Source organism: Vicugna pacos, chromosome 18 (assembly GCF_048564905.1).
Source record: "Vicugna pacos chromosome 18, VicPac4, whole genome shotgun sequence".
In the NCBI taxonomy this organism is placed as follows: domain Eukaryota; kingdom Metazoa; phylum Chordata; class Mammalia; order Artiodactyla; family Camelidae; genus Vicugna; species Vicugna pacos.
In genome coordinates this window covers 41,069,445-41,092,608 of record NC_133004.1, presented here as the reverse complement: position 1 = coordinate 41,092,608, position 23,164 = coordinate 41,069,445, and the positions used below count along the sequence as shown (strand labels likewise).

At 52.3% G+C, this 23,164-nt stretch overlaps 2 protein-coding genes across 2 annotated transcripts; one reads left to right on the top strand and one right to left on the bottom strand.

Moving 5' to 3' along the window:
* Nucleotides 1-318: 318 nt before the first annotated feature.
* ACTL6B (actin like 6B) lies at nucleotides 319-17,898 on the bottom strand. Its single transcript, XM_072942155.1, has 17 exons — nucleotides 17,760-17,898; nucleotides 17,321-17,461; nucleotides 10,738-11,023; nucleotides 10,394-10,509; nucleotides 10,206-10,282; nucleotides 9,847-10,012; nucleotides 9,444-9,544; nucleotides 5,329-5,426; nucleotides 4,578-4,672; nucleotides 4,406-4,512; nucleotides 3,609-3,698; nucleotides 3,397-3,458; nucleotides 3,184-3,298; nucleotides 2,969-3,049; nucleotides 2,772-2,867; nucleotides 2,485-2,571; nucleotides 319-610 (listed from the first exon to the last, which is right to left on the bottom strand). Exons 1-17 carry the CDS (start codon nucleotides 17,896-17,898, stop codon nucleotides 530-532), a joined length of 1,938 nt encoding a protein of 645 aa, XP_072798256.1. The 3' UTR covers nucleotides 319-529.
* On the top strand, nucleotides 17,823-23,061 carry GNB2 (G protein subunit beta 2). Its single transcript, XM_006219138.4, has 10 exons — nucleotides 17,823-17,988; nucleotides 20,258-20,403; nucleotides 20,607-20,645; nucleotides 20,764-20,870; nucleotides 21,192-21,255; nucleotides 21,339-21,501; nucleotides 21,596-21,662; nucleotides 21,992-22,193; nucleotides 22,286-22,502; nucleotides 22,583-23,061. Exons 2-10 carry the CDS (start codon nucleotides 20,347-20,349, stop codon nucleotides 22,687-22,689), a joined length of 1,023 nt encoding a protein of 340 aa, XP_006219200.1. The 5' UTR covers nucleotides 17,823-17,988; nucleotides 20,258-20,346; the 3' UTR covers nucleotides 22,690-23,061.
* Nucleotides 23,062-23,164: the final 103 nt, after the last annotated feature.

Sequence of the window (23,164 nt, the reverse complement as noted above, 5' to 3'; positions counted from 1 at the left end):
CCCGCGCAGGCTCCGCCTCTAAGGCTGGCCCTCAGCTCCGTCCAGTCCCAGCTGCCCCATCCTCCCTCCCGCACTCATATCCCGCCCCAACTCGGTTCCTCACAAGGGGCCTTATTGAACGGCTCTACCCCATTCGCGCTGCCTGATTCTCCCTTTGAAACCTGAGGCAACCGTGGCTCCTGCGGCTCTGTCCCAGCCCGCAGACCTTGCCCTGGCGTCCACCGGGCGATTCCGAATGGATGTAGGTGTGATCCTCCCTTCTCTTCCCTCCAGACCCCTGCCCCAACTGCCCACCCCCAAAGAGACCAAACTTTTTTTTATCTTAAAACATTTTTACTCCTTTTAACCCAGAAACATCACAATCTAAGAGGACGAGTGGGAAGGGGAAGAAAAGGGGGCGATGGGAGCGTTGGGGACTTCGACCTGCGCTTGCGGAGTACAGGCGGGGGAAACCCTCTTCAGCATTTCGCGTCCTCTCCCCCACCGCGGCAGGCAGGCAGGCAGGCCTGTGGGTGGGGAGGGGGCGCGCTCAGGGGCACTTCCGCTCCACGCACTGCTTCCCGCCCTCCTCATATTCCTGCTTGGAGATCCACATTTGCTGAAAAGTGCCCTGGGTAGGGGGAGGGACGACATCGGCGGTCAGGGAGGCCCCGGAGGGAGGGAGAAGCCCCTCCCCCTACCCCCCCACCACCCCCGTGCAGGCTCTACCCCTTGGAACACTTCTCCTGGCCTCTCTGCCTCTCAAGCCCACATCCTTCCCGCAACCACCACCATCCCGAACCCTCCTTCGTATTCAGAGGGTGAATACCCGCTTCATATAGTTCAATGCACGATTCATTCATTCAACAAGTATTTATTGAGCACCTGTCTGCCCGGGGCCAGCGCTGTTCTCGAGCTGAGAGGTGGAGCTTACAGCCCCAGGCCAGCCAACCGGTAACCCAACACTCCACATATCCCTTTTCCACTGAGTATCTTATCACTCCATCCGGCCTTACAAACATGTCAGGTTTCCCTCATTCCCAAGAAGAGCTTTCCTCCACCCTCCTCACCATTCCAGCACCACCTAACATCAGGATGGGGTTGTCTTCACACTGGTGCCTTATCCTGACCCCTCTGTTGCAACATGCCCCTTGAGGGTCTCCAACCCTGGGCCCTCTTTTTGATGGTTGCTCTCCCTCTGCCTGAAAGTTAAGTTTCCGAGTCCCTTGGCTCACAGAACATGCCTTCCTGGACCATGTCATCCTCTCCAGTGGCCTCTGCTCACGTGCCAAAGCCCCAGCCTTCCCACAATCACTGGTTTCTGGTGCAGATCTCTGTGCTGAGTTCCAGACCCAAATACTCAGCTGTCTTTTGGACACCTCCTCCTCAGTATCCCTTGGGACCTCATATTCAACAGGTCCACATCTGGGTTCATTCTCTTCCCCTGAGGCCTGTTCCAAACCTGCCTCCTTGGTCTTTCTCACCTTCTGTACCTGAACTGTCTGAACACAGTGGCCACTCGCCACATCACACACTTGAAATTGAGCTGCTGAGCACTTGAAATGTGCTAGTCCTAAAAGAGATCTTGCCCAGCTTTCCCCATGGGCCAAGTTCTTACTCTTTCACCTCAGTTTGAATGCTCCTTAGAGGCCCTTCATGACCCCTGACCTAGATCAGGTCTTCCTTTTGAAGGAACATCCCACACTTTGTGGTGACTTCCTGTCTCATGGTCTCAGCCTCCTGCCTGTCCCCACTCATGAAACAGGGGTGATGTCTGGAGTCTGAGACAATCTGTCCACTTCAGGTGCACAGGAGGCCTGAAACCACCATGTGACCGCCACAGTCCTAGCCCTGAGCTAACTTCAGATGGTCTGCCTCCTGTCTTTCTGACCCTTGTTTCTGTCTCCTTGGGGGTACCCCCTCTAGTAGATGTCCTCCTTGCCTGTAATGGCCTGCTGACACCCGCCAGGTGCAGTCTGCACTCCCAGCTCTCTGCTCAATGTCTTGCCTCTGCCCCAGCAGCTGGTCCAGACTGAACTCACCACCTGCTGCCCAGACTCAATCCACCTGCCTACTTCTGTTTGTCCCCTGCTCACCACCCCAGTCCCACTGCTCCCCATTCTGTGACACCATGAAAACAGGAAGAGCTTCCTTGCAAGGTCCCCTTGCATCCAGCTCAAATCCTGACCCCTAGAAACTCATGTCTGACGTAATTTTCCCAGACGTGCCGGTGGCTGTCACATCACCTTGCCCCAAACCTTCAGTGTCCCACCCTGGCACACCAGGCCACCACAGTCTCATCCCAGCCAACTTCACCAGCTTCCTGTCCTCTGCTCCCTGATTTATGCCCTGATGTAGCGTTCACCTTTCTGGGAGCACTGACTGCCCTTTCTCAAAAAAAATGTTTGTTGAATGAATGAATGAGGAGGCGGGCAAGTCGGTGGGGTCTCTCTGGGTCTGCCCCTTCCCTACACTCAGTGCTAAGCCAGGTCACTTCCCTCTCACCAATGAGGCCAGGATGGAGCCCCCGATCCAGGGGCTAAACTTGCGCTCCATGGTGCTGTTGCTGGCGATGAGCTTCAGTCTCATGCTCTGGGAGAAAGAGGGGCTAGGGGAAGCAGATACCTGGGTTCTAGGAAGGGACAGGGCTAGGTGTGGGGAAGGCATAGCGAAAAGGGCTCTGTTCTGGGGGCCAGAACGCTCGCTTCATGTGTGGGAAGGAGGTCAGGCTTGGTCCTGAAAGACTAAGCCAAGACTGGAGTCCAGGGCCCTGGTCGGGGATGGGCTCCTACCGGCGGAGTCTTCTGGGAAAGCTCTCGATTGAGCCTGTCCGTGAAGCCCTGGAGTAGTGTGTTCCCACCGGTGACAATGACACTGCCATACAGGCCCTGAGAGCAGGGAGAAGGCGTGAGCACACAGGGAACAGCCCCTCCCTGCCCCGCCGCCCCTTCTCCGGGGTTCCTCTACCCAAATGCTGTTTAGGCCTCACCGGGCGAATGTCAATGTCACACATGCCGATGCTGGTGGTCACCACATGGCCCACACCTAGCATGGTGTTCCCCGACAGGCCCTGTGGAGAAAGGTGACTGGGCTTTGGGCCCTCTGTCCCCTCTCCCCAGACCCTTGTGATCCCTCCCAGCTTTCCCCATACCTTGGGATCCAGAGACCCCAGCCTCCACCCCAGTGCCCTCCACTCAGCCCCACCTTGACATTGGAGGGATCAAACAGGCCCTCAGGGATGCGGAGCCGCTCAGCACCGTAGTCTGTGTTGTAGCCATTGGGCATCTCATAGTGGACTGTGGGCATCTGCGCAGCCACCCTGCACAAGAAGGAGCAAGACTCTGCTTGGGAGCGCTCCCAAAGGACCAGGGGTCCCCCAGGCCCCAGTCCCCAACCCCGGCCATGGGCCCCACTCACTGCTCATCGTAGGGAGAGTCTGAGACCTGCAGCACGGAGGCCTGGAAGTCCTGGATCACCTCCTGAGAACCCAGGGAAGTGGTGAGGGCTGGCCCTCACCCTCAGCCCCTAACCCCCCCCCCACACCTGCAGGGCTTCTGTCCTTCCCCTCTACTTATGGCAGGGGACCAGGAGCTGGGGTGGGGTTTGAGGGACCTTCTTCAGTGTCTCACGTTGCACATGTAGTTATGCCAGGACTTGGAAACCTGGGGTAACTTCTCCTTCTTCTTCCAGTTTGGGGGGGCACCCTCCCGTACAGGTTCCTGTTAGGGCACAGCCTGTGAGCATCTTTCCTCATCCCACACTGGCCCGACCCACTGTAACCACACCTGCATTCCCAACACTTGCCCACCCTGCAGCTAACCAGTACTGGGTTCTCTGCTCTGGTGCCCAGAGAAGGGGTTTCTCCCCTTTCCCTGTTAGAGGAGCATGCATGGGGGTAGCCTGTGCCCGGGGTGTCACCCGTGCTGCGGGTGCAGCTGATGTGAGGGGCCCCAGTCAGAGAACACGGAGGGCCTGGGGACTCCAGTAGGAGGCCAAACCTTAAGGAACAGCCTTTTACTGAGCCATGTTCCACGTGGGGGTCCCTTGCATGCAGAGTCTCATTTAACACTCACGACAGCCCTACATGCTGTTATCCCACTTTACAGGGGAGGAAACTGAGGCTTGGGGGGCTTCAGTCTCATATTCGAGGTCACACAGCTCTTCCAGGGCAGAAGCAGACCTTGAACCTGGGTCTGTTGAACACCAGAACCCACCACACCGGCCCTCACACACACATCCTGCTGGCAGTTGGCTGTGGGGCCACGCCACATCCCTCAGCCTGTCCAGATCTCTGATGCCTCAATTGCATATTGAGGGACTGGACCCTGGGTCCTCTTGGGGCCCAGACACTCCCTGTTCTGATATCTAATAGGCCAGTGGGTCGACAGTCAGAGGGTGAGTGCCCAGGACATCCCAGAGGCTCCACCTTGGCTGCAATCATGTAGGGCGGAATGATGTCAATGGCCATTTCCTGGAAGAGCTCTCGGCACTGCATGGAGATGAAGTCCCCTGCCAGGGGTGACTTGACAATGCCTGGAAAGGAGGGGGTGTCAGGGCCTGGTTCCCCAAGGCACCCCCAACCCCTGCTGAGGCCCCACCTTGCTGCAGGACGTAGCCATCATGCACTGGAATGGCCGTGGTGTGGGTGGCCCCACTGTCCAGCACCAGACCTGTGGAGCGTCCATTCGCAAAGCTGGTGTGGGATGAGTAGGTCAAAGAGACAGCAGCGGCAAATGAGGGGGCTGGGACCTGAGTCTGGCCTAGTCACTCTCTGCTCTCTGGGGTCCAGTCCATTCCCAGTCTGAAAATTTTTCCTTATGGTTTGAGACTCATCTTCTGGAGAGAGGTTCCTGAGATCCTTGTCACTTTTTTCTCGTCTGAACAACTTTCTTCCTCTCTTCCTTCCTTCTGAGCTCCCAGCCTCTCTCTAGTCTTTGTTCTACATCCCATGGGCTCCCTGAAATTAGGGGCCATATGGCCCCAGTGCCTAACTCAGGGTTCGATGCAAGTAAATCCTTAAAAAAAATATGCTGATTGGTTGCCTGGGGAGGGAACACCTCAGTGTCATATACCCTTCCCTACTCTCTCTAGTCCCAGCCTCTGCTGTTTACTTGTCCCAACTCTCCATGTGCAGCCTGATCCAAGGAATGGGAAAGGGCTGCTGATCTGGCCACCTCAAGGTCCAAGGCACTTAGTCCCCAGGGGCCTGCTGCACTAACGGGGCTCAAGAGGGTGTCTGCCCATCTAGGGTATTGATTGCCTTAGAATCAGGCCCAGCCTCCAGCTCCGTGCACCACACACCCTACCCTGGCCCTCCACCCTGTCAGAGCAGCTCAACCCGGAGGATACGCGGTAAGTACAGCTGTCTTGCATAAGAAGAAGGCAGGAATGTTGTACTGCTCGAACATCAGCTCTGTCAGCTTCTCCCGCTTGGCACGTGTGTTCCACTGGGGAGAAAATGCAAGAGGGGAAGATTCAGGAAGGTAAAGGCACAGATCCATCCATGTCCATACCCACTCCCCTACATACACACATCTGTCTTGCACTGGGACAGAAGTCAGGCCGCTTTACCCTCATAGATGTTTAGAATATGAGCACTATAAGGAATTTTAAAGATTAAACCCAACTGAAGAAGACAAAACTCAGAGAGGGATAGTGACTTGGCCAAGATCACAAAGAAAGCTCTTGGTAGAGCTGGGTCTCGAGTCACAGTCTCTTGACTCCCAACCCAATGCTCTTAATTGTGTAATACACACTTCGGGCCCCTCCCAGCCCCCAGTACATCCCTCTTCCCCATTCAAATCATCTCAGAGGGAAGAAAGCAGAGGAAGAGAATTTCTCCGTAAAAATGTTGGATTGAATACAAACATCTACTTTTATTTCCTCCCAAGATCCCAGGAAGACTACAATAAAGGGAGAATTAAAAAATAAATAAATAAACCCACAAAAGCCAACAAACACATAAAAAGATGCTCATCATTTTTGGTCATTAGAGAAATGAAACTCAAAAGCACAATGAGATACCACTTCACACCCATGCAGGTGGTGGTAATAATTAAAAAACAAAAGAAAACAAAAACCAGAAGATAACAAGTGTTGGAAAGGATGTGGAGAAAACAGAACCCTTGTCCATTGCTGGTGGGAAGGTTAAATGGTTCAGCCTCTGTAGAAGATAATTGGCAGTTCCTCAAAAAATTAACATAGAATCACCACATGACCCAGCAATTTCATTCCTAGCTATATACCTAAAAGAATGGAAAACAAGCACTCAAACAAATCCTTGTACACAACCGCCCACAGCAGCACTACTCACAATAGTTAAAGGTGAAAATTACTCAAATGTCCATCAATGGATGAATGGACAAATTGTGGTATATCTGTACAATTAAATATTACTCAGTCAGCTACAACATGAATGAACCTCAAAAACATTATGCTAAGTGAAATAATACATACTCAAAAAGTTGCATATTATATGATTCCAGCTATATGAACTATCCAGAATAGATATATCTATAGAGACAAAAACTGACTGATGGTTGCCAAGGGCTCCAGGCAGGAGGACTGGAGAGGAACTGCTTCATGAAATGGGCTTTCTTTGGGGGTGATGAAAATGTTTTGGAACTAGACAGAAGTGATGGTTGCACAATGTTGTGAATGTATTAAATGGTACTGAACTGTTAACTTAAAAAAGGTTAATTTTATGTTATGTGAATTTTACCTGAGAGAGAAAAAGAGAGAAACATAAACCATTAAAGGTTGAGAAAAACAAGAAAGAGAAAACAGCAACAAAATTTTGAAGGTTGAAAATCAGATAGGTGAGAGGTAACTGACTGAAGAGATTCAAGACTGCTGACCCCTAAGCTGGTAGTGGAAATAGCCAGCAACAGCCAGTGTTAAATTGCAGGCTCCTCACAGGGATCAGGAAATGGTAGTTTCAGGTACCCCTGGAAGTGGAGGGAAAGGGGAAATAAAATAAGATTTTTTAAAGCTATTCAAGTAACAGAGCCCTAAACTCTCTTCCTAATTCAATGTCACTAGGCTATTGCCTATTCCAAACTCAGCAGAAGACTGGAGGTTTATTCTCTGGAGAGAATAAAACTGAGGGTCTCTAAACTGGTGAGACACTTGACATTGTTGGGAGTGAGGACACTATACTTAGAAAAGAGAAATTCAATGATGCCATGCATATTGAACACTAATAAATTCAGCCCTATTCACTCACTTGGCTTCCAGAAAGGGGGTGGGCAGGCCTGTCTTCAGGTTCGAAGTCTTCCCTGTGCATTACATCAAAGATCTAAAGATGCCAGTTATCAGAGGCTGCCAAGTAAACATCCCAGTCCGATCGTCCTATAGCAAAGATTGCAGTCAACAAGCCCCCCTGCTCAATTAACTTCTTAGTCCTTCACTCTTAAATACATGCAGACAACCAAGAATTTGCAGAAATCTGAGAAAAGCCTAGAAAGTGAGATAGAAACTCCCAGGAAAAGGCAGGGGGTAAAAAGCAACTTGGAAGAACAATAATTATAGAGGGAGACGAAAATTTCCAAAGACAAAACTAAAAATACCCTTAGCAAGATAACTGATGATATCGCACCCATGAAACAAGAATAGCATGCTCTAAAAAGTAACATTCAAAAAAAAAAAAAGTAACATTCATGGAACAAAAAATAACTCCTGGGAAATAAAAATACAGAAGCAGAAATGAAAAACGTAATAGAATACACAAAATGTTATGATAAATCACAGAGAAAAATAATGTGACAATGAGTGTGTATATGTCCATATGACTGAAAAATTGTGCTAAACACTGGAATTTGACACAACATTGTAAAATGATTATAAATTAATAAAAAATGTAAAAAACTTAATAGAAGGGTTGAAAAATAAATTGAGGGAATATCCTGGAAATTAGAAGAAAAAGATAAAGAGATGGAAAACTTAAGAGAAAAGATAAGAACCTTAGGAGACCAGTTCAGGAGGTACAAAATCCAAAAAATAGGATTTCCCAAAAGAGAGAACAGAAAAAAATGGAAACAAATAAATCATCAAGTAAATAATTAAAAATTTTCCACTGGATTGAAAGACATAGGTTTCCAAATTAAGAGGACACATTGAGAGTCTAGAGTCATGGACAAAAATAAACCAATACAATATTGCAAAATTATGAAATACTGAGGACAAAGTGAAAATTTTTATAAACTCTCAGAAAAATAAGTTGAATCAAAGAATCAGGAAGTAAATGGTTTTGGCCTTCTTTTTGGCAACAGTAGATGCTGGGAAACAATGGAGAAGTGCCTTCAAGATTCTGAAGAAAAATGATTTCCAATCTGGAGAGTTACATCTAGCTAAACTGTCAATCCAAGGTTAGACATGAAAGGTCTCAAAAATTTTACTCCTTATGACATTTCTATGGTAGTTACTGGAAGATGTGCTTCATGAAAATAAGGGAATAAACCAAGAAAAGGTGTCATGAAATACAGGAAACAGGACTTCTAATACAGAAGAGAGGCAAAGGGAATTCTTAAGATGATGGTGAAGGGAAGTGTCAGGATGATAGTCTTTTGCGCAGAAGGCAACTAGTCCAAAACAAAGCAGGTCAGTGGGCTTCTGGAGAGATTTCTTCAAGATGGAATTGATAGAACACTTAAAGGAGTTCAGGTCTTGAGAAAAGATATAGATAACTGATTAATGATCTAGGGTCACATTATTAAGTAGATAGAAAAGTAAGAAAAACAGAAACCAAGACAATTTTCAGTTCTAGAGAAAACAAAAAGTTGTACAGGAAAGGAAAAGAAACCACAGTTTATTGCCTGGCTCAGGCCTGATTAGCATAACAATAAGAGTGTTAAAAATGAATATTGGTCTTAAAAAACAATCCCTAAACTACAACTGTGCTTAAGGTGAGAAATGTGTGTGTTGTGGGCTGGGGAGGAAAGAGAGGTGAATGCTTACTTTCTACAGGGGGAAATCCATATATAATACCTAAAGCTAAAAAGTCCACAATCAGCAATTTAAGTGTGATATTTAGAGATATGAAAGGTAGTGGCAAAAAAAAAAAAAAAAAGAAGCTAAAAGAGAAAAGCAATTGTCTCTGGAAAAGGGGAAATAGAAGGAGGAGGGTGTGAATGGCAGTTTTTTTCTTAACATACTTTAAAAGCAAATTGATTCTTTATGTACATATAAAATATTGACAAAAATTTTAAGTTAAAAGGTCAGAAAAGTTCTTGGTGTTGGGGAATGGGGCAGTATATAAAGTTGGCTAGGGGAAGGGCAAATAGATAGAGCCAGTGGAGAAAGGGAGGCATGGAGACTAAACCAGGGAGGAAGGAATGTGATTGAAGATGTTGAAGATGATGGAATTGGAAGGAAAGTTTGAAAGGTGAAGTGGAGTGATTGATGGCAGTGGTTTGAGGAGAGAGGTGAGCCCCAGGGGTATACTAGGGGCTGGAAGAGGCACTTACCGGGGCCTCAGACATGAGCACTGGGTGCAGGTTTGGCTCAGACTTGACATGTTTGCTGTAGGTGTGATCCAGGATCGCACGAAAGCACTCCCAGTCCTCGACTGGGGCCAGGAGACCAGTGGACAGATGAGGGTGGGCAGGCAGGGGTCCAGGGACACGAAGGAAAGGAAGGAGGGAGGCCAAGTCCAGGGGAGGGGAAGTGAGACAAACTCCAGCAGAAATTCCCCCTTCCCAGGATCCAGTGGCCCCTGGTTAGGAACCAGGCAGCTGTGGGAAGTAGTGAGGACATCCCTGGGACTTGGGCAGCTGCAAGGAAGACTCTGTGGGTGTGGGGTGCTGTGCCCTTGTTTGGGGGTGTGGGCTCCGGGTCTCTGTCAGGAGGCGGTGGGTGGGGGCCCCTTACTCATGCCATTCTTGAGGGGCGACATGACCTCTGCTCCATCCCGAGGCACGTGGAGGGCGTTGGTGTCGATGTGAAAGATCTTCCCTTTCTTCTCTTTCTCTCCCTCCAACTCCAGCCCGCCCCCCTCCTCTGCAGCCAGCAGCCCCACGGTGGTGGGGAAGTCAGCCTGGTCAGTGGGATGGGTATGGGCAGGAGAGAAATCAATCTCTTGTCCCCAGCCAGGACCATGGCAGGGCCCTCAGCTCGCCCCTGAGTTTACTCCCACATTCCCACTAAATAGAGCTTCTGTCTTGACTATGAGAGCCCTGGGTAGCCTGGAGGGGAGCCCTAGGATTTGGGGAGGGGTTTGGAAGGCTCACCTTGGGACAGTCCTCCCCAGCGTACCCAGCGCGGACTGAGAAGGAGCCAATGTCAAAGACCAGCGCCCCCACCTCATCTGTGCAGGGAAACAGACTTGTGAGGGGACCTCCCCAAAGTCTGTCCCCTTGGATTGCTCCGATAGGAGGTCAGGGCAGAGCCACAGTCTCGCCACCTTTAACGCCCGGACCGGGTAGGTGGGGGCTCCGCCAGGAGTTCAGGTTCCTGGGAGTGGGAGTCAAAGACTCCAAAGTCCCTTTTTGCCCAGTGACCGTGTTTAGGCCACTCTCCTTGCTGGGCTGGGGGCTAAGCGGAGGTGGGTTGAATGGTGGAGAGGTTGGGCCTGGTACGCGTGAGCGACCAGGGAGGGTCGAAGGTTGGAGTGGCGCAGGACCCAAACCTGGGGCTGGACCCGCTCGACCGCCGAGGTGACAGGCCCCAGGATGCTCAGAGCTTGGGCGCACCGATTTGGGGCGCTGGGCTTCGGGCGAGGCCGCGCCAGGCTGGGGAGCCCAAAGCCCGAGGCTCGCTCACCTCCGCCGTAGACGCCCCCGCTCATAGTGCCCTCTCAGCGCTGCTCGCGGCCCGTGGGCGGCGGCGGGATCAGCACCGGGGCGGCCGGACAGCTCCCGCGATCCCAGGCGGGGCGGGGCGCGGGACGGCCAATCGGGAGGCCGGATCCCCCGCCCCCAATGGCTCCGCCGATTGGCTGAGAGGCGAGACAATAACCTGGCCGGGGGCAGCTGCTTTAAAGGGGCAGACACCTCAACCTCAGGCGGTGGGTAGCGGATTGGCTGGAGCAAAGACCTCGAGGTCAGCTCTAAGGCATAGGCAGGCACAGAGCAGGAGTACGCAAGAGATAGAGACCTTGTCCATTCGGAGACCAGGACTCTGCAGGATGACCGATGGGGCCCCTGCTCCCTACTTTTTAGAATAGGATAGAGGAGAGGGCGCCATAGTCACGGAGAGCTGTCCCTTCTCAGGCTGCTGAGCACGGTTTAGCTATATCCAGGGCTGAATGAAATCACCGGGGAGGGAAGGAAGGGAAGAAAGAGAGGGAGAGGACCAGGATGGTGTGTGTCTCCATTTTCTCCCTGTTTGTTTCCACCTTTGTCTTTCTGATGGCCCCTCTTTTCCTTGCTCATCCCCTGGTGCCTGAGCCTTATACATATACACGTGTACACACATGTACACACGTTCACACATGGTGCTCAGCTAATCAGCCTTAGCTTCCTTTCTCTCTCCTTCTCTTTTCCTCTATTCTCACAAGTTATTTATTGAGCAAGTGGGTTTTCTACGAGTAGGCTCCTAGGTTCTTCTGGGCTCCTGGCATGAGGCCACCTTCACAACAGTTTTGATAGCAAAAAGGAAAGAGCTGCTCTGACAGCCTGGCATAGCTGAGAGACTCTTATGTGAGCATGTGTGTAGATGTGTGCCTGTATGTATGCGTTTGTGTCAGCATATGTGTGCATATGCATATATGTGCATATGAATATGTACGTGTTGGGGGCACTCCCACCTACTTGCTCGGGGGTGGGGGAGCATTAAGATCAGAGACAGCAGAGGAAGAGGGTACTCTGTGATGGCCAAATGCCCCTGAAGATTCTCTGCTCACCAGATACCCACTCTGGAAGAGACTCCACCCTTCCCTAGCCAAAGGACAGATGGTTGGAGCTGGCACATCTGTTACAACAGTGGCATTTCACATGCCCAGGGTTGGTTCTGAGTGTAGGCCCATCTCCCCAGACTGGAGGCTTCAGTGGGAGGGGAACTGTAGGAGAGAAAGCTGACTCTGGAGCTGGGAAATTGAAATATTTCAGGGTGACCCTAGATCAGTCATTGATCTCTAAAAACTGAGGTCTGGATGAATTGGATGAGCCGGTGCATGCATGTCTTCACCTCTCAAAATGCAGAGGTGAGGATTAAAGGGACGCTGTAGGTGAAAGTGATTCTCTTCCTGGCCTGCATCTTGCCTTTTGCTAACATTGAATGATGTTGCTTCACTTCCCCTGTAAGTTCACCTTCTCAGTTCCCATTGCTCTCTCCCACATGCCAGTCAGGATGTCAGATTCAGAAACTGCCCTAGTCAGGAGAAACCTTACTGATCATGGATCTAACTCCTAGAATTTATAGGGATTTCTCCAGATAGAGAGGCAGGGGGCAGAGCCAGGACTAGAACTCATATCTCTCATCAGCCAGTTGACAGATGACCTTGTTTCATAACACCTCTGTGCCCCTCTCCAAGCTTTGCTGTCCCCATCAGTAGGAGAGCTGGGGATGAGGACTCAGTCTGATGCCAGAATCAAGCTCTGGCTATAAGTTGGGCACACAGGATTATTCAGCAAACATTAGGTCCTAAGAAAATCCCTGCAGCATCTTTGAGGCTTTAATATCATTATTAATTTATGATTAATTTGTATAATTAATTTATAATTAAGAAAATGTTCATAGAAATCTGGAGTCTCTCAGGTAAAGTGATTTTTTTTCCCCACTCATGGTTGGCGGAAAAGCTACAGACAGTCAGCTAACACAGGACTAGATTTGATTTACCTCCCAGTCAACTATAGCCAGTTTTCATTTGTCATAGGATCTGTCATGATGGAAGTGGTTAAGATAAAGTTTATTAAGATATTTCACTCATCCACTTATTGATTCAACAAACATCTTTTATGAATACGGTGTGCCAGGCATTGTACAAGGTATGGGAATACTAAGGTGCATAAGATGTATCCCTGCTCTCAAGGAGAAGCAGTGCAGTGGGGAGCTCAGACATACGTGAAAGTGGGATGAAATGGAGGCTCAGGGTAGGGAGGGGCTACCTGTCTCTGAGAGTCCAGTGAAGTTTGAGCTGTATTGTGAAGGATGAATAGGGGTTTACCAGTGAGCAAGATGGGAAAGGTCTTCCACACAGAGAAGAGGGTGAGCAAAGGTCTAGAGACATGGGCATTTCTAGCAATATGAGGAAACAGGAGTTCAGTCCAGAAGGAGAGTTGGATATGAGCTGATGGCAGAGACCAGTGTCAAGGGGAGATATGATTGGAAAAATAGTCAAAGACTGACTCATTCATGCCGGAACCCTACTTTTGTTTAGCAGACACAAAGCATCTGCTATGTACCAGGCACTGATATAAATACTTTATAAATATTAAGTAATTTAGTCCTCATAATGATCCGATTATCATCCCCATTTTGCAGTGGAAACAGAGGCATGGAAAGGTTAAGTGACTTGCCCAAGGTCATTCAGCTGGTAAGGGACAGAGGGGAGATTTGAACTGTGGCATGTGAAAACGTTGATTTTCTGGGGAAAACGTTGCTTCGATTCATTTCACAGATGTTGTCTAGGTGCCTGATAGGCACTGGGGATAAAATGGCTCATATAATTTGATGGGACTCTTACTGAATTTAATGTCTATCTTGGAAGATTGAACAATAAGCCCAATAAAGTCATCTGGAGGTTCTCCCATTGGTCAAACCTTGAGCACCTGGTAATGATGTCAAAGGTGGCAGGGCCATGACCCTCAGATACCACACCTTGGATATGATTTGGCATCTTTCGAGGGTCTGTTCATTGCTTGGTGAGCTGTCACCCAGACCTCTGCCAGACAAACCAAGTGCCCTGGCTTCCCAGGGAGCCCCTAGTGCAGGTAGCAAGTGCCCAGAAAGAAACAGTCCAGTAAAGGCTGCAGCAGGAATGGAGACAGCATTGCAGTGGGGCACGAACAACAGTGTAGTCAGGGAGGCAATATTTACACTAAGACTGAGAAAATGAAAATGTTCCCAGCTGACAAGGAAGGTGCCTTGGAGTGTGGGTGGAAGGCATTCTTAGCAGAGGGGACAAGACCCAGCCTGTGTGTCTTGCAAAGAAGTTTGGCCCTTCTTATGGAATTGACAGGGGACTACTGCATGGTTTTGAACAGCAAAGTTATGAGATTCAACTTACAATTTAGAAAGATACCTCTGGCAGCTATTTGGTAGGTTGATTAGAGAGGGACTATCCTAAAAGGCCAGGTAATAGGCAATAACGAAGGTAATAGCAGTTGACAGACAGTAGAAAGGACAGATTTAAGCAATATTCGAGAAGAAGCATCAACAAGATGTATCCACCAATGACACAGACTGCTAGCCTTACATCAATAGCTATTCCCCTTCTTTCTTCATGAACAATGTTTTAGCTGGGTGTATGGCTAAAGACTACATTTCCCAGCCTTCCTTGCACCTGGCCAACTTCTAAGAAGAAGTTAGTAGTGTCCTCAAACAGGAAAGATCTTATGCTTTCCATGCCACCCTACTTCCCAAGAGATGAGAGTCAGATACAATTGTGGGAACTGCTTGGGCCACACTGGACACAGAGATGAAAGCCACATGTTGAGGATAGCTAAGATGCCCCACAGCCCTGGAGGATCTATTTTGGGGCTGTCACTTAAGCCACTGAATTTTGGGAACTCTTTGTTATAACAGCTTGGACTGTAGCTTAACCCACCGACCATCCTTTGGATATGGCGAATGAGGGAATGAAAAGCTCCTGGGTGGATGGTGGTGCTGCTAACTGGGCCAAGAGATTCAGAGCAGAGGTAGGGTTGGGCAGGATGGGGTGGGGTGGAAGAGGATTAATTTAGTTTTGATTTTGTTGAGTGTGAGACATCTGTGAACTGTGATGTAACGGTTTTAACAACCAGCTCTTTGGGGAAGGTGAACCTCGATCTGAAGGATTTGCTGGGTTCCACAGTGTAAATACTCCCACTCTGATGATTACAAGTTCCTACGATCAACATGACTTCATTGAACAAATTGTTGGGAAGAAAGGTATACCAAGGGCTCTTGTGAGCTGGTCTGGGCCAGCACGAGCTGATTCTAGCACACCATTGTCCATAAACATCCAGATGGAGATGTTCAGTCTGCAGTTGGACAGACACCAAGTCTGCACATGGAGACAGAGATTTGAGAGTCATGGGCAATTATGGGGTAATTAAAGTTCCAGTAGTGACTGAAGTCATCAGTGAATAACATGGAGAGTGAGAAGAGGAGGCTGAAGTTGGGATCCTGAGAAAATCAATGTTTACAGTGTCCTGAAGAGGAGAAGAGGCTGAGGAGAAGCCTAAGAAAGAACTGTTAGAGGAAGGAGGAAGTGTCCCTTGACCCATCAGAGCCAGCTTTTCCACATGTGCTCCAGGGCTTCTGCCTTCTCAGAAAACTGGTCACCTGCTGGTTGTCCCCTATCGGTCTGCATCCTTCATCTCTCTCTCCTTGCTGTCCTCCTCATTATTACCTAAACAAGCTTCAGTAGCTCCTATCAAAACACAAATATCTTGACTTCACATTCTCCTCCCACAGATGCCCCACTTTCCTACACCCCCTCCCAGACAAGATCCCCAAAGCCTTGGCCACCTTGGTTGTCTCCACTGCCTCATTTCTCACTTGCCCAAAGCCCACAGCAAACAAGAGTATCCACTGCAAATGCTCCAGACAAAATCACCAGTGGCCTCCCCAGAAGTCAATCCTACGCCCACTTCCCAGTCCAGCCTTGCTGCCTCTCTCTGCAGCATTCAACACAGTTTCTCATTTCTTATTGGAAACACTCTTTCTTCTTTTGGGTTTGAGTCCAGAACTTCACATTCTCCTGATTTTCTTTTTAGCTCTCTGGCTTCTTTGGCAGCTTGATCTCCTCTGTCTGACCTTTAAATGTTGGAGTTCCTCAGGGCTTGGTTTTAGGCCATCTTGTCTTTTCCCTGAACCACTTAATGACTTCATCTGCTCTAAAATGCCATTCCTTCTCAAGGCTCTGTTCCAACCCAGGCTCTTCTGCTAAGCCCCAGACCTGCTTTAACAGCCACTACTAAGTATCTCTATGCACCTCTCCTAAGCACCTCATGTCCCAACTTAAAATTCTTGAACTTCCTCCCCAAATGTCTCTCCTTCCAACTGTTCTACTCTCAGTAACAGCACTTCCAAGCCGCCAGTACTAATAGTTATTTCCAGGTCATCTACCATCTGTTTCCTCTGTAGATTGTAAGCTCCCTGCAGGCAGGGAAGGGTGCACAAGTTCAAGGTTATATCATCAGTGCCTAAGACAGTGCCTAATACATCACTGGGACTCAATAAATATTTGCTGAATGAGTTAAAACAAAGAAGCATATTAGCACAGAAGTCAAAGTGAGAGGAAGTCGTGTCAGATGCCCTAACGAGATGAACAAAATTGGGTTCTAGTCCAAGGCTGCTAGTTTTCTAAGTAACTTTTGGGAAGTCACGTTATCCATCTGTAGATGAGGAGGAAATTGAAGTAAATTATCTATAAGGTCCCTTTCAAATTCTAACTTCTAATTGACATCTAATATGTACTGCTAATATATCATTGAATGGGTTAATGCACATAAATTGAGTTTGTGCTTAACTAAGGATGTGCTTTTTTGTGGGGGGGAAGGTAATTAGGTTTACTTATTTATTTTTAGAGGAAGTACTGGAAATTGAACCCAGGACCTCATGCATGCTAAGCATGTGCTTTACTACTTGAGCTATACCCTCCCTCAGGATGTGCCTTTTAAAACATTTCTTTCTTTAAGAAATGGTGCTTTGAAAACTACTTGTAATGCTCTTAATAGAGACTAAAGGAAAAGTGTCTGTATTGATACTTTTACCTTTAAATTGCATGAGGATTCAATGAAAGCTATTCTTTGACTTGAACTTACCAAAGCACTTTCACAACCCACGGGGATCTCATAACAATCCAAGATGACTTGCAGGGCACGTAGCCACCAACACTCTCATTTTACAGATGTGGAAACTGAGGGCTATACTTACATTTTAATACATTTACAGGAATGGTCCAGAGCAGGGTTCATCAAGAGGCCAGCACTGATATCACTACACACAGTAAAGTCGATAAAGCTGCCTTCGTTCATATTGCAACTCTGCAGCCCTAGAAATCTGTTTCCACTGCTATAAAATGGGTTCAATGCCTGTACTTAACTTCAGAGCATTGTCGTGAGGATTAAATAAATAAGTGTGGACTCAATAAATATGAGTTGTAAGTACAGTGTCATGCAGCTCTGTAAAGAGTTCTACAAAAGCCCTCTGGGCAACGCGAGGTCACTGCCTGGGCAGGGCTGTTCTCACAGCATACCTGGGTTCCCAGGGGCCAGCCCAAGTTCCCACTCCTTCCTGCTCCTGCTCGAGGACCTTCGGAATCGCTGCTCTTTCCCTCCACCGCCTAGAGGCCGTCGGGCCTGCAGGGCGCGGGTCGCAATCTCTGTAACTCCACCTCCTACGGAGGGGCGTGGCCTAACCGGTCAGGGGGTGGAGCCAAATTGAGAATTTGGGCGTCGAGCTTCCCTTCTCCGTCTGGAGCCGCCCAATCCGGGTGGGCAGGTCACGTGACCAGCAAGAGGTTTCGCCCTCCTTTATGCCCGTACCACCTCTGCCGGTCCCGGGGGGGATGTCTTGCACCTTTTCGGGAAGCAAAGCATTTGTTTTGGTCCGTTTTGCGTCGAAATAGTGTGGGATAATATCTTGGTTGCGACGGGGTCACTCTCTACCCCTTAAGTGGTATTTTTCCTTCGGACCTCCCCCCACTAAGTAGTTGGTCTCGCCCAGCCGGGCCCTGGGCGCGGCGGCGCCGGCCGCGTCACTGGCGGGCGGGATCCCTCCGCTCTGGGGAGAGCAGCGCTGGACTGTTGAGTTGGGGTGACTGAGGGAATCCATCCGCGTCGCCGCCGCTGCCGCCGCCGCCGCGGAGGAAGACAGGACCTCCCGCGCTCTTCTAGCGACCTCCGCAGAGTCCCATCGCCACAGGTACCTCCGCTGATAAAAGGAGTCCTCATACCCCCCCAGCCCCAAATTCCCATGGGGGAACCTCTCTTCCGCCTGTCTCCCCGGTCTGGCCTCTCGGGAGCGGACGTAACTCCCCAGACCTCCTCTCCCTTCTTCTCGCCCCGTCGCTCGTAAACCCGGAAGGGGAACTCGGGGGACCCTCGCCCCGAGTAAACGCACACGTTCCCTGCATCGTCGGGTTTTTTTTTTTTTGCCGGACCCTAGACCCCATCCCAGCCCTACCTGCCTCTTGGTCCCGGAAAAGTTGGGGGGGCTAAATTCTGGGCTTCCTCTAGGCCCCGTCCCGCCCCCTTCCTCCCCCCCACCCTCCTGCCTGCCCCTGGGTAGCGCCCCTCGTGTCCTTCCATTTCGCACCCCCGTCGGCATTCCCCTTGCAAAACTCTAGAATCCTCAGAGGCAGGCAAGGCCGCGAGGCCACCCTTCCCTTCATCTCCACCCTCAATTTGGGTTCTGCCCGTGTTTTCTGGCCCCATTACCCTAGACTGGAGATCTCGGCGCCCTATTCCCTTTAGTAGTCCTAACCAACCCCACGCTTAGCTCCCAGGAGTCCCCACCCCCCGCCTAGTTTTCTTTTGGGCAAAATGGAGGTCGTGGGGGCCGGAGGGCCAGGCCCACTGCGCTTCGCAGCGCGGCACCGGCCCGCGCATTCCAGCTGGCAGATCCGGGGACCCTCTCTTGTGCTCTCCTCTTCGCCCTGCCAGACCTGGGGAGGCGGTGGCACCTCTATTTTTCCTTAGGGCTCCTGCTGCTGTATGCCCAGAATCCGGGGCCGCCGAGGGGGCCCTGGCGGGTGATGGGGATTGAGGGCTGGGAGCGTCGCCCCCGCCCCCAGCGGCTTCCTCCTGGCCTGTTTCCTTCTACCCAGAGCCTCTGGCGTTGTCGTCCGGCCTGGGCTGCTGGCGGCTGGAAGGAAGGGGCTTTGTCCGGAGCTGGGGCGTGGGGGCGGGGGGCTCTCCCCCTCCCTTTTTTGGAGGGTCGTCCTCTGGCTCTGGTGTAGAAAGCTGAACTGACAGGGGAAATGTCAGTGGGGAAGAGGAACGCCCAGGGCCTGGGGGAAGTGGGAGCAGGGTGGGGGACGCCTGGGTCGGCAGAGTGCAGTGTGCGTGGTCAGATCACACAGGTGTCCAAAAGGTGGGGCAGGACTCCAGGCCTTGGAGCGAAGCCAGCCAGGCCCCTGGGGCCCCGGCGCGGAGCCCACGGGCTGGGCTCTTGGGGAAACTAGGGCTCAGGTGCCGGGCCGCCTGGGGCCGCCCGCCCGCCCGCCGGCGTCTGGGAGAGAGCAGCTCCGCGCCGCGGGGCCGGGGATCTGTCTTCAGAGCCCTAATTACTGGAGAGCGGCTCCCACGGGCTTTATGCGGGCGCGTCGGGGCGAGCGGCCGCGGCACTGGAGGGAGCAACGGCTTGGGGTTGCCTTCCCCGCCACCCTCGCCTCCCCTCGCCGAGTGCGGCTAATGGGGCGCAGCCGGTCCAGGGATAATCCGGGGTGAGCCGTCCCGAACCTATTAGCGCCCAATCGGCTTTTCCCAAATCCTGTAAACAGCCACCTTGGCCCGTTCTGGGGAGGGGCGGGAGGCTGGGTCGGGCGGGGGCGATGGGGCCGGGGGTGGGGTCACCCACCCTACAGGTCTCTGCCGTGGATGCGGTTGCCTTGGCAACCGGGCTAGGGTGGGGGCACTTCACCAATGAGGTGCTCTCAGTCCGGGTGACGGTTGCCTAGGCAACCCCACGAACAGCCCAGCTTTCCCCTCTGGTCTCCCCCACCCCCAGCTGGGGGTGTGTGTGGAGGGTGTGCGGCGTGTGGGGGTGCATTTAAAGAGGCACCGCCCCTTTTAAAATTAGGCGCTAGGAGGGCGGTGCCTCTGCGGGCCCGGGAAGACGCCAGGTCTGTTTTTGAAGGGACTACCCCCCCCCCACCTCCGGCCCCCAGTTCCTGCCACGGGTGTCCCGCCCGGGCTGCTGTCCGAGGGAGGGGTTTCCCCTGCGCTTCCTCTTGCGCTTCCCGCTCCGTTTCCGGGGGGCGGGAGGAAGATTGGGGAAGTCAGCTGTTCTCGGCAACTGTCTCTCCTGTGCCAGAGACCCTGGCTCTGTCCCGGGGACCACGCCACCGCTGCCGCCGCCTCCTCCTCCCTACTCCGACCGGTGCTTACCCCTTCCGGGCAGCGCTTCAACCCCGCCTTTCCCCCTTCTACCCCCGTGGCCTTGGGCCTGACGTCAGCCCTGCATCCCCCAGGCCTCGGGCCAGCGGCGAGGAGCTGCCTCCCCCAGCCCCCGTCCCGCGGCCCCCAGCCGCCCCCAACCCCGCCCCACGGGCCCGGCGCCATGAGTGAGCTGGAGCAACTGAGACAGGAGGCCGAGCAGCTCCGGAACCAGATCCGGGTGAGGCCCTGGCCGCCGAGCTGGGGAGGCTGAGCGGGCAGGGCCGGGTGGCTTGTGTGGACTGGGCCAAGGGAGGGGTTTGGGGGACGGGTACGGTAATCTGTTAGTCTCATCCTCTCCACTCCCCTTCTGTTGTCTTCCGTCTCCTTCCCTGCCCATCTCTTCTCCTGCCTCTGTCTTACTGGCTCTGCCATCTCTTATAGGATGCCCGAAAAGCATGTGGGGATTCAACACTGACCCAGGTGAGATGAATCCAGGGCTAGACTTGGGGTTTAGGGAAGGAGCAAGGGTTTTGAGCCATCCTGCGCAGAGGGCCCTGCTGCCTGAACCTCCCTGAGCTCTTTCTGCTGCCACTTACAGATCACAGCTGGGCTGGACCCAGTGGGGAGGATCCAGATGAGAACACGGAGGACTCTCCGTGGGCACCTGGCAAAAATCTATGCCATGCACTGGGGGACAGACTCAAGGTGCGTGTGGCTGGGGCTGTGTGCTGAGCCGTCGTCTTTGCCCTGGGTTTAATTTGTAGCAGACTGGGTGGGCAGGGGCAGCCTTGCAGATCTGGTAACATGAACAGGATGCCCATGTTGCTCAGTCCGTTTGGGAAGACCAGGACTCCCAGACATCCCCAGGGGACCAGAAACAGGACCACACCGACAGGAATTTCTGGGCTGCCACTGGGAGTTGTCTCTGAAGGGCCTCCCACCAGATGGGAGAGGGAGAAGGGTGTCCTGCCTCCAGACTGGTCTTCCCACCCTGACCCCTGTGCCTCTCTTGCCACTCTCCCACAGGCTGCTGGTCAGCGCCTCCCAGGATGGGAAGCTCATCATCTGGGACAGCTACACCACCAACAAGGTAGAGGTGGTGCTTGAGGCCGGACGGGGCTGGGCTGCAGGCCCTGGCTGGCTCTGACCCTGCACACTACTTCTTGTCCATAGGTCCATGCCATCCCGCTGCGCTCCTCCTGGGTCATGACCTGTGCCTACGCGCCCTCAGGGAACTTTGTGGCCTGTGGAGGGTTGGACAACATCTGCTCCATCTATAGCCTCAAGACCCGTGAGGGCAATGTCAGGGTCAGCCGGGAGCTGCCTGGCCACACTGGTGAGAGGGGCCTGGCAGGACATGGGTGCTGTTGCGGGGGGAGGGGCTGCGCTGCCCTCCCTCAAAGGCCCGGCTGACCAGCCCCTTTCCCCAGGGTACCTGTCGTGCTGCCGCTTCCTGGATGACAACCAAATCATTACCAGCTCTGGCGACACCACCTGGTGAGGCCCTGTCAGGGCTAGGCCCCTGGGGCTCACCCACACTTCCTGCCTGGGAGGCCACTGCATGAGAGCTCAGAGTGAAGTTCATATGCTGCTCAAGCAAGGGTAGACCCCTCGTTCTGAACACCTCAGCCTCCTGTCTGGTGTGAGGAGGGAGAAGGGGAGACCTGTCCTCACCTGGGACAGAAGCAGGCTTCTGTGACCCAGTGGCTCCTGGCACCCCTTCCATGGAGGCTCTGTCAGGCCTGGGCTGCTGTGGTGGAGGGGTTGGGAAGAGGGAATCTGTCCTGCACGCCCCTCTGATCACTTCCCTCTTGTCGCCTCTCCAGTGCCCTGTGGGACATTGAGACAGGCCAGCAGACAGTGGGTTTTGCTGGACACAGTGGGGATGTGATGTCCCTGTCACTGGCCCCCGATGGCCGCACCTTTGTGTCGGGTGCCTGTGATGCCTCTATCAAGCTGTGGGACGTGCGAGACTCGATGTGCCGACAGACCTTCATTGGCCACGAATCTGACATCAATGCTGTGGCTGTAAGTTGTGGGGTGCGCTAGGCTGATTCATCTCTGCCAGGCTCCTGGCCCTGGCCTGCACCCTCATCCCACCCTGGTCTTGCATCCTGCAGTTCTTCCCCAACGGCTATGCCTTCACCACGGGCTCTGACGATGCCACGTGCCGCCTTTTCGACCTGCGGGCTGACCAGGAGCTCCTCATGTATTCCCACGACAACATCATCTGCGGCATCACCTCTGTTGCCTTCTCGCGCAGCGGCAGGCTGCTGCTCGCTGGCTACGACGACTTCAACTGCAACATCTGGGATGCCATGAAGGGCGACCGTGCAGGTGAGCCAGGAGCTGAGCAGGGGGCAGGCGGGGACAGGGAGCCCCGGCCAGGTGAGTTCTGATGTCCTCCTCCGTCACAGGTGTCCTCGCCGGCCACGACAACCGCGTGAGCTGCCTCGGGGTCACTGATGATGGCATGGCTGTGGCCACAGGCTCCTGGGACTCCTTCCTCAAGATCTGGAACTAACAGCCCCAATCCCAGCTGCACCCAGGCTAGGAGGGGCCCTGCCCGTGCCCACACTACAGGCCGGGAGCTCTGGGGCTGGGTGTATACCAAGCCTCCCTCCCCAGGCCACGGGGCCTTGGGTCCCTGCTCCCCTACCCAGGTTTGGTTCCTCCCGAGGCCCCCACTGTGGAGATTAAGATGGGGATAGAATGGGGGAAGAGGAGGGGCAGAAAGCCCTCATCCTTTTGCTGCCCTGGGGTTAGGGCCTCATCCCTCTGGAGGGCCAGAGGCAGGAGGTGGAAGCTCCAGGGGCTGGCTTTTTTAAAACTGGTTTTATTTTAATTTTTATTATATTTTCAGTTTTTCCATAAAGGAACCAATTCCAACTCTGTACCTGGTCTGTACCCTTGCTTGTGTCTTCCTTACTCTAGTTCTCTGTCCATGAAGACAGAGTGCCCGGCAGGGGCAGTGCTCACTCTTCCCTAGACTAAAGCCA

What these genes read in the sequence shown, in the direction of transcription:
- ACTL6B (XM_072942155.1), bottom strand. Translation starts at nt 17,898, where the DNA reads ATGGATTCCCTCAGTCACCCCAACTCAACAGTCCAGCGCTGCTCTCCC. An exon ending in GCCCCTCAAGAATGGCATGA is followed by an intron (nt 9,545 to 9,846) that starts GTAAGGGGCCCC and finishes TCCTGGCCCCAG; the next exon opens with TCGAGGACTGGGAGTGCTTT. An exon ending in GTGACATTGACATTCGCCCG is followed by an intron (nt 2,868 to 2,968) that starts GTGAGGCCTAAA and finishes CCCTGCTCTCAG; the next exon opens with GGCCTGTATGGCAGTGTCAT.
- GNB2 (XM_006219138.4), top strand. Translation starts at nt 20,347, where the DNA reads ATGAGTGAGCTGGAGCAACTGAGACAGGAGGCCGAGCAGCTCCGGAAC. An exon ending in GGGATTCAACACTGACCCAG is followed by an intron (nt 20,646 to 20,763) that starts GTGAGATGAATC and finishes TGCCACTTACAG; the next exon opens with ATCACAGCTGGGCTGGACCC. An exon ending in CATGAAGGGCGACCGTGCAG is followed by an intron (nt 22,503 to 22,582) that starts GTGAGCCAGGAG and finishes CCTCCGTCACAG; the next exon opens with GTGTCCTCGCCGGCCACGAC.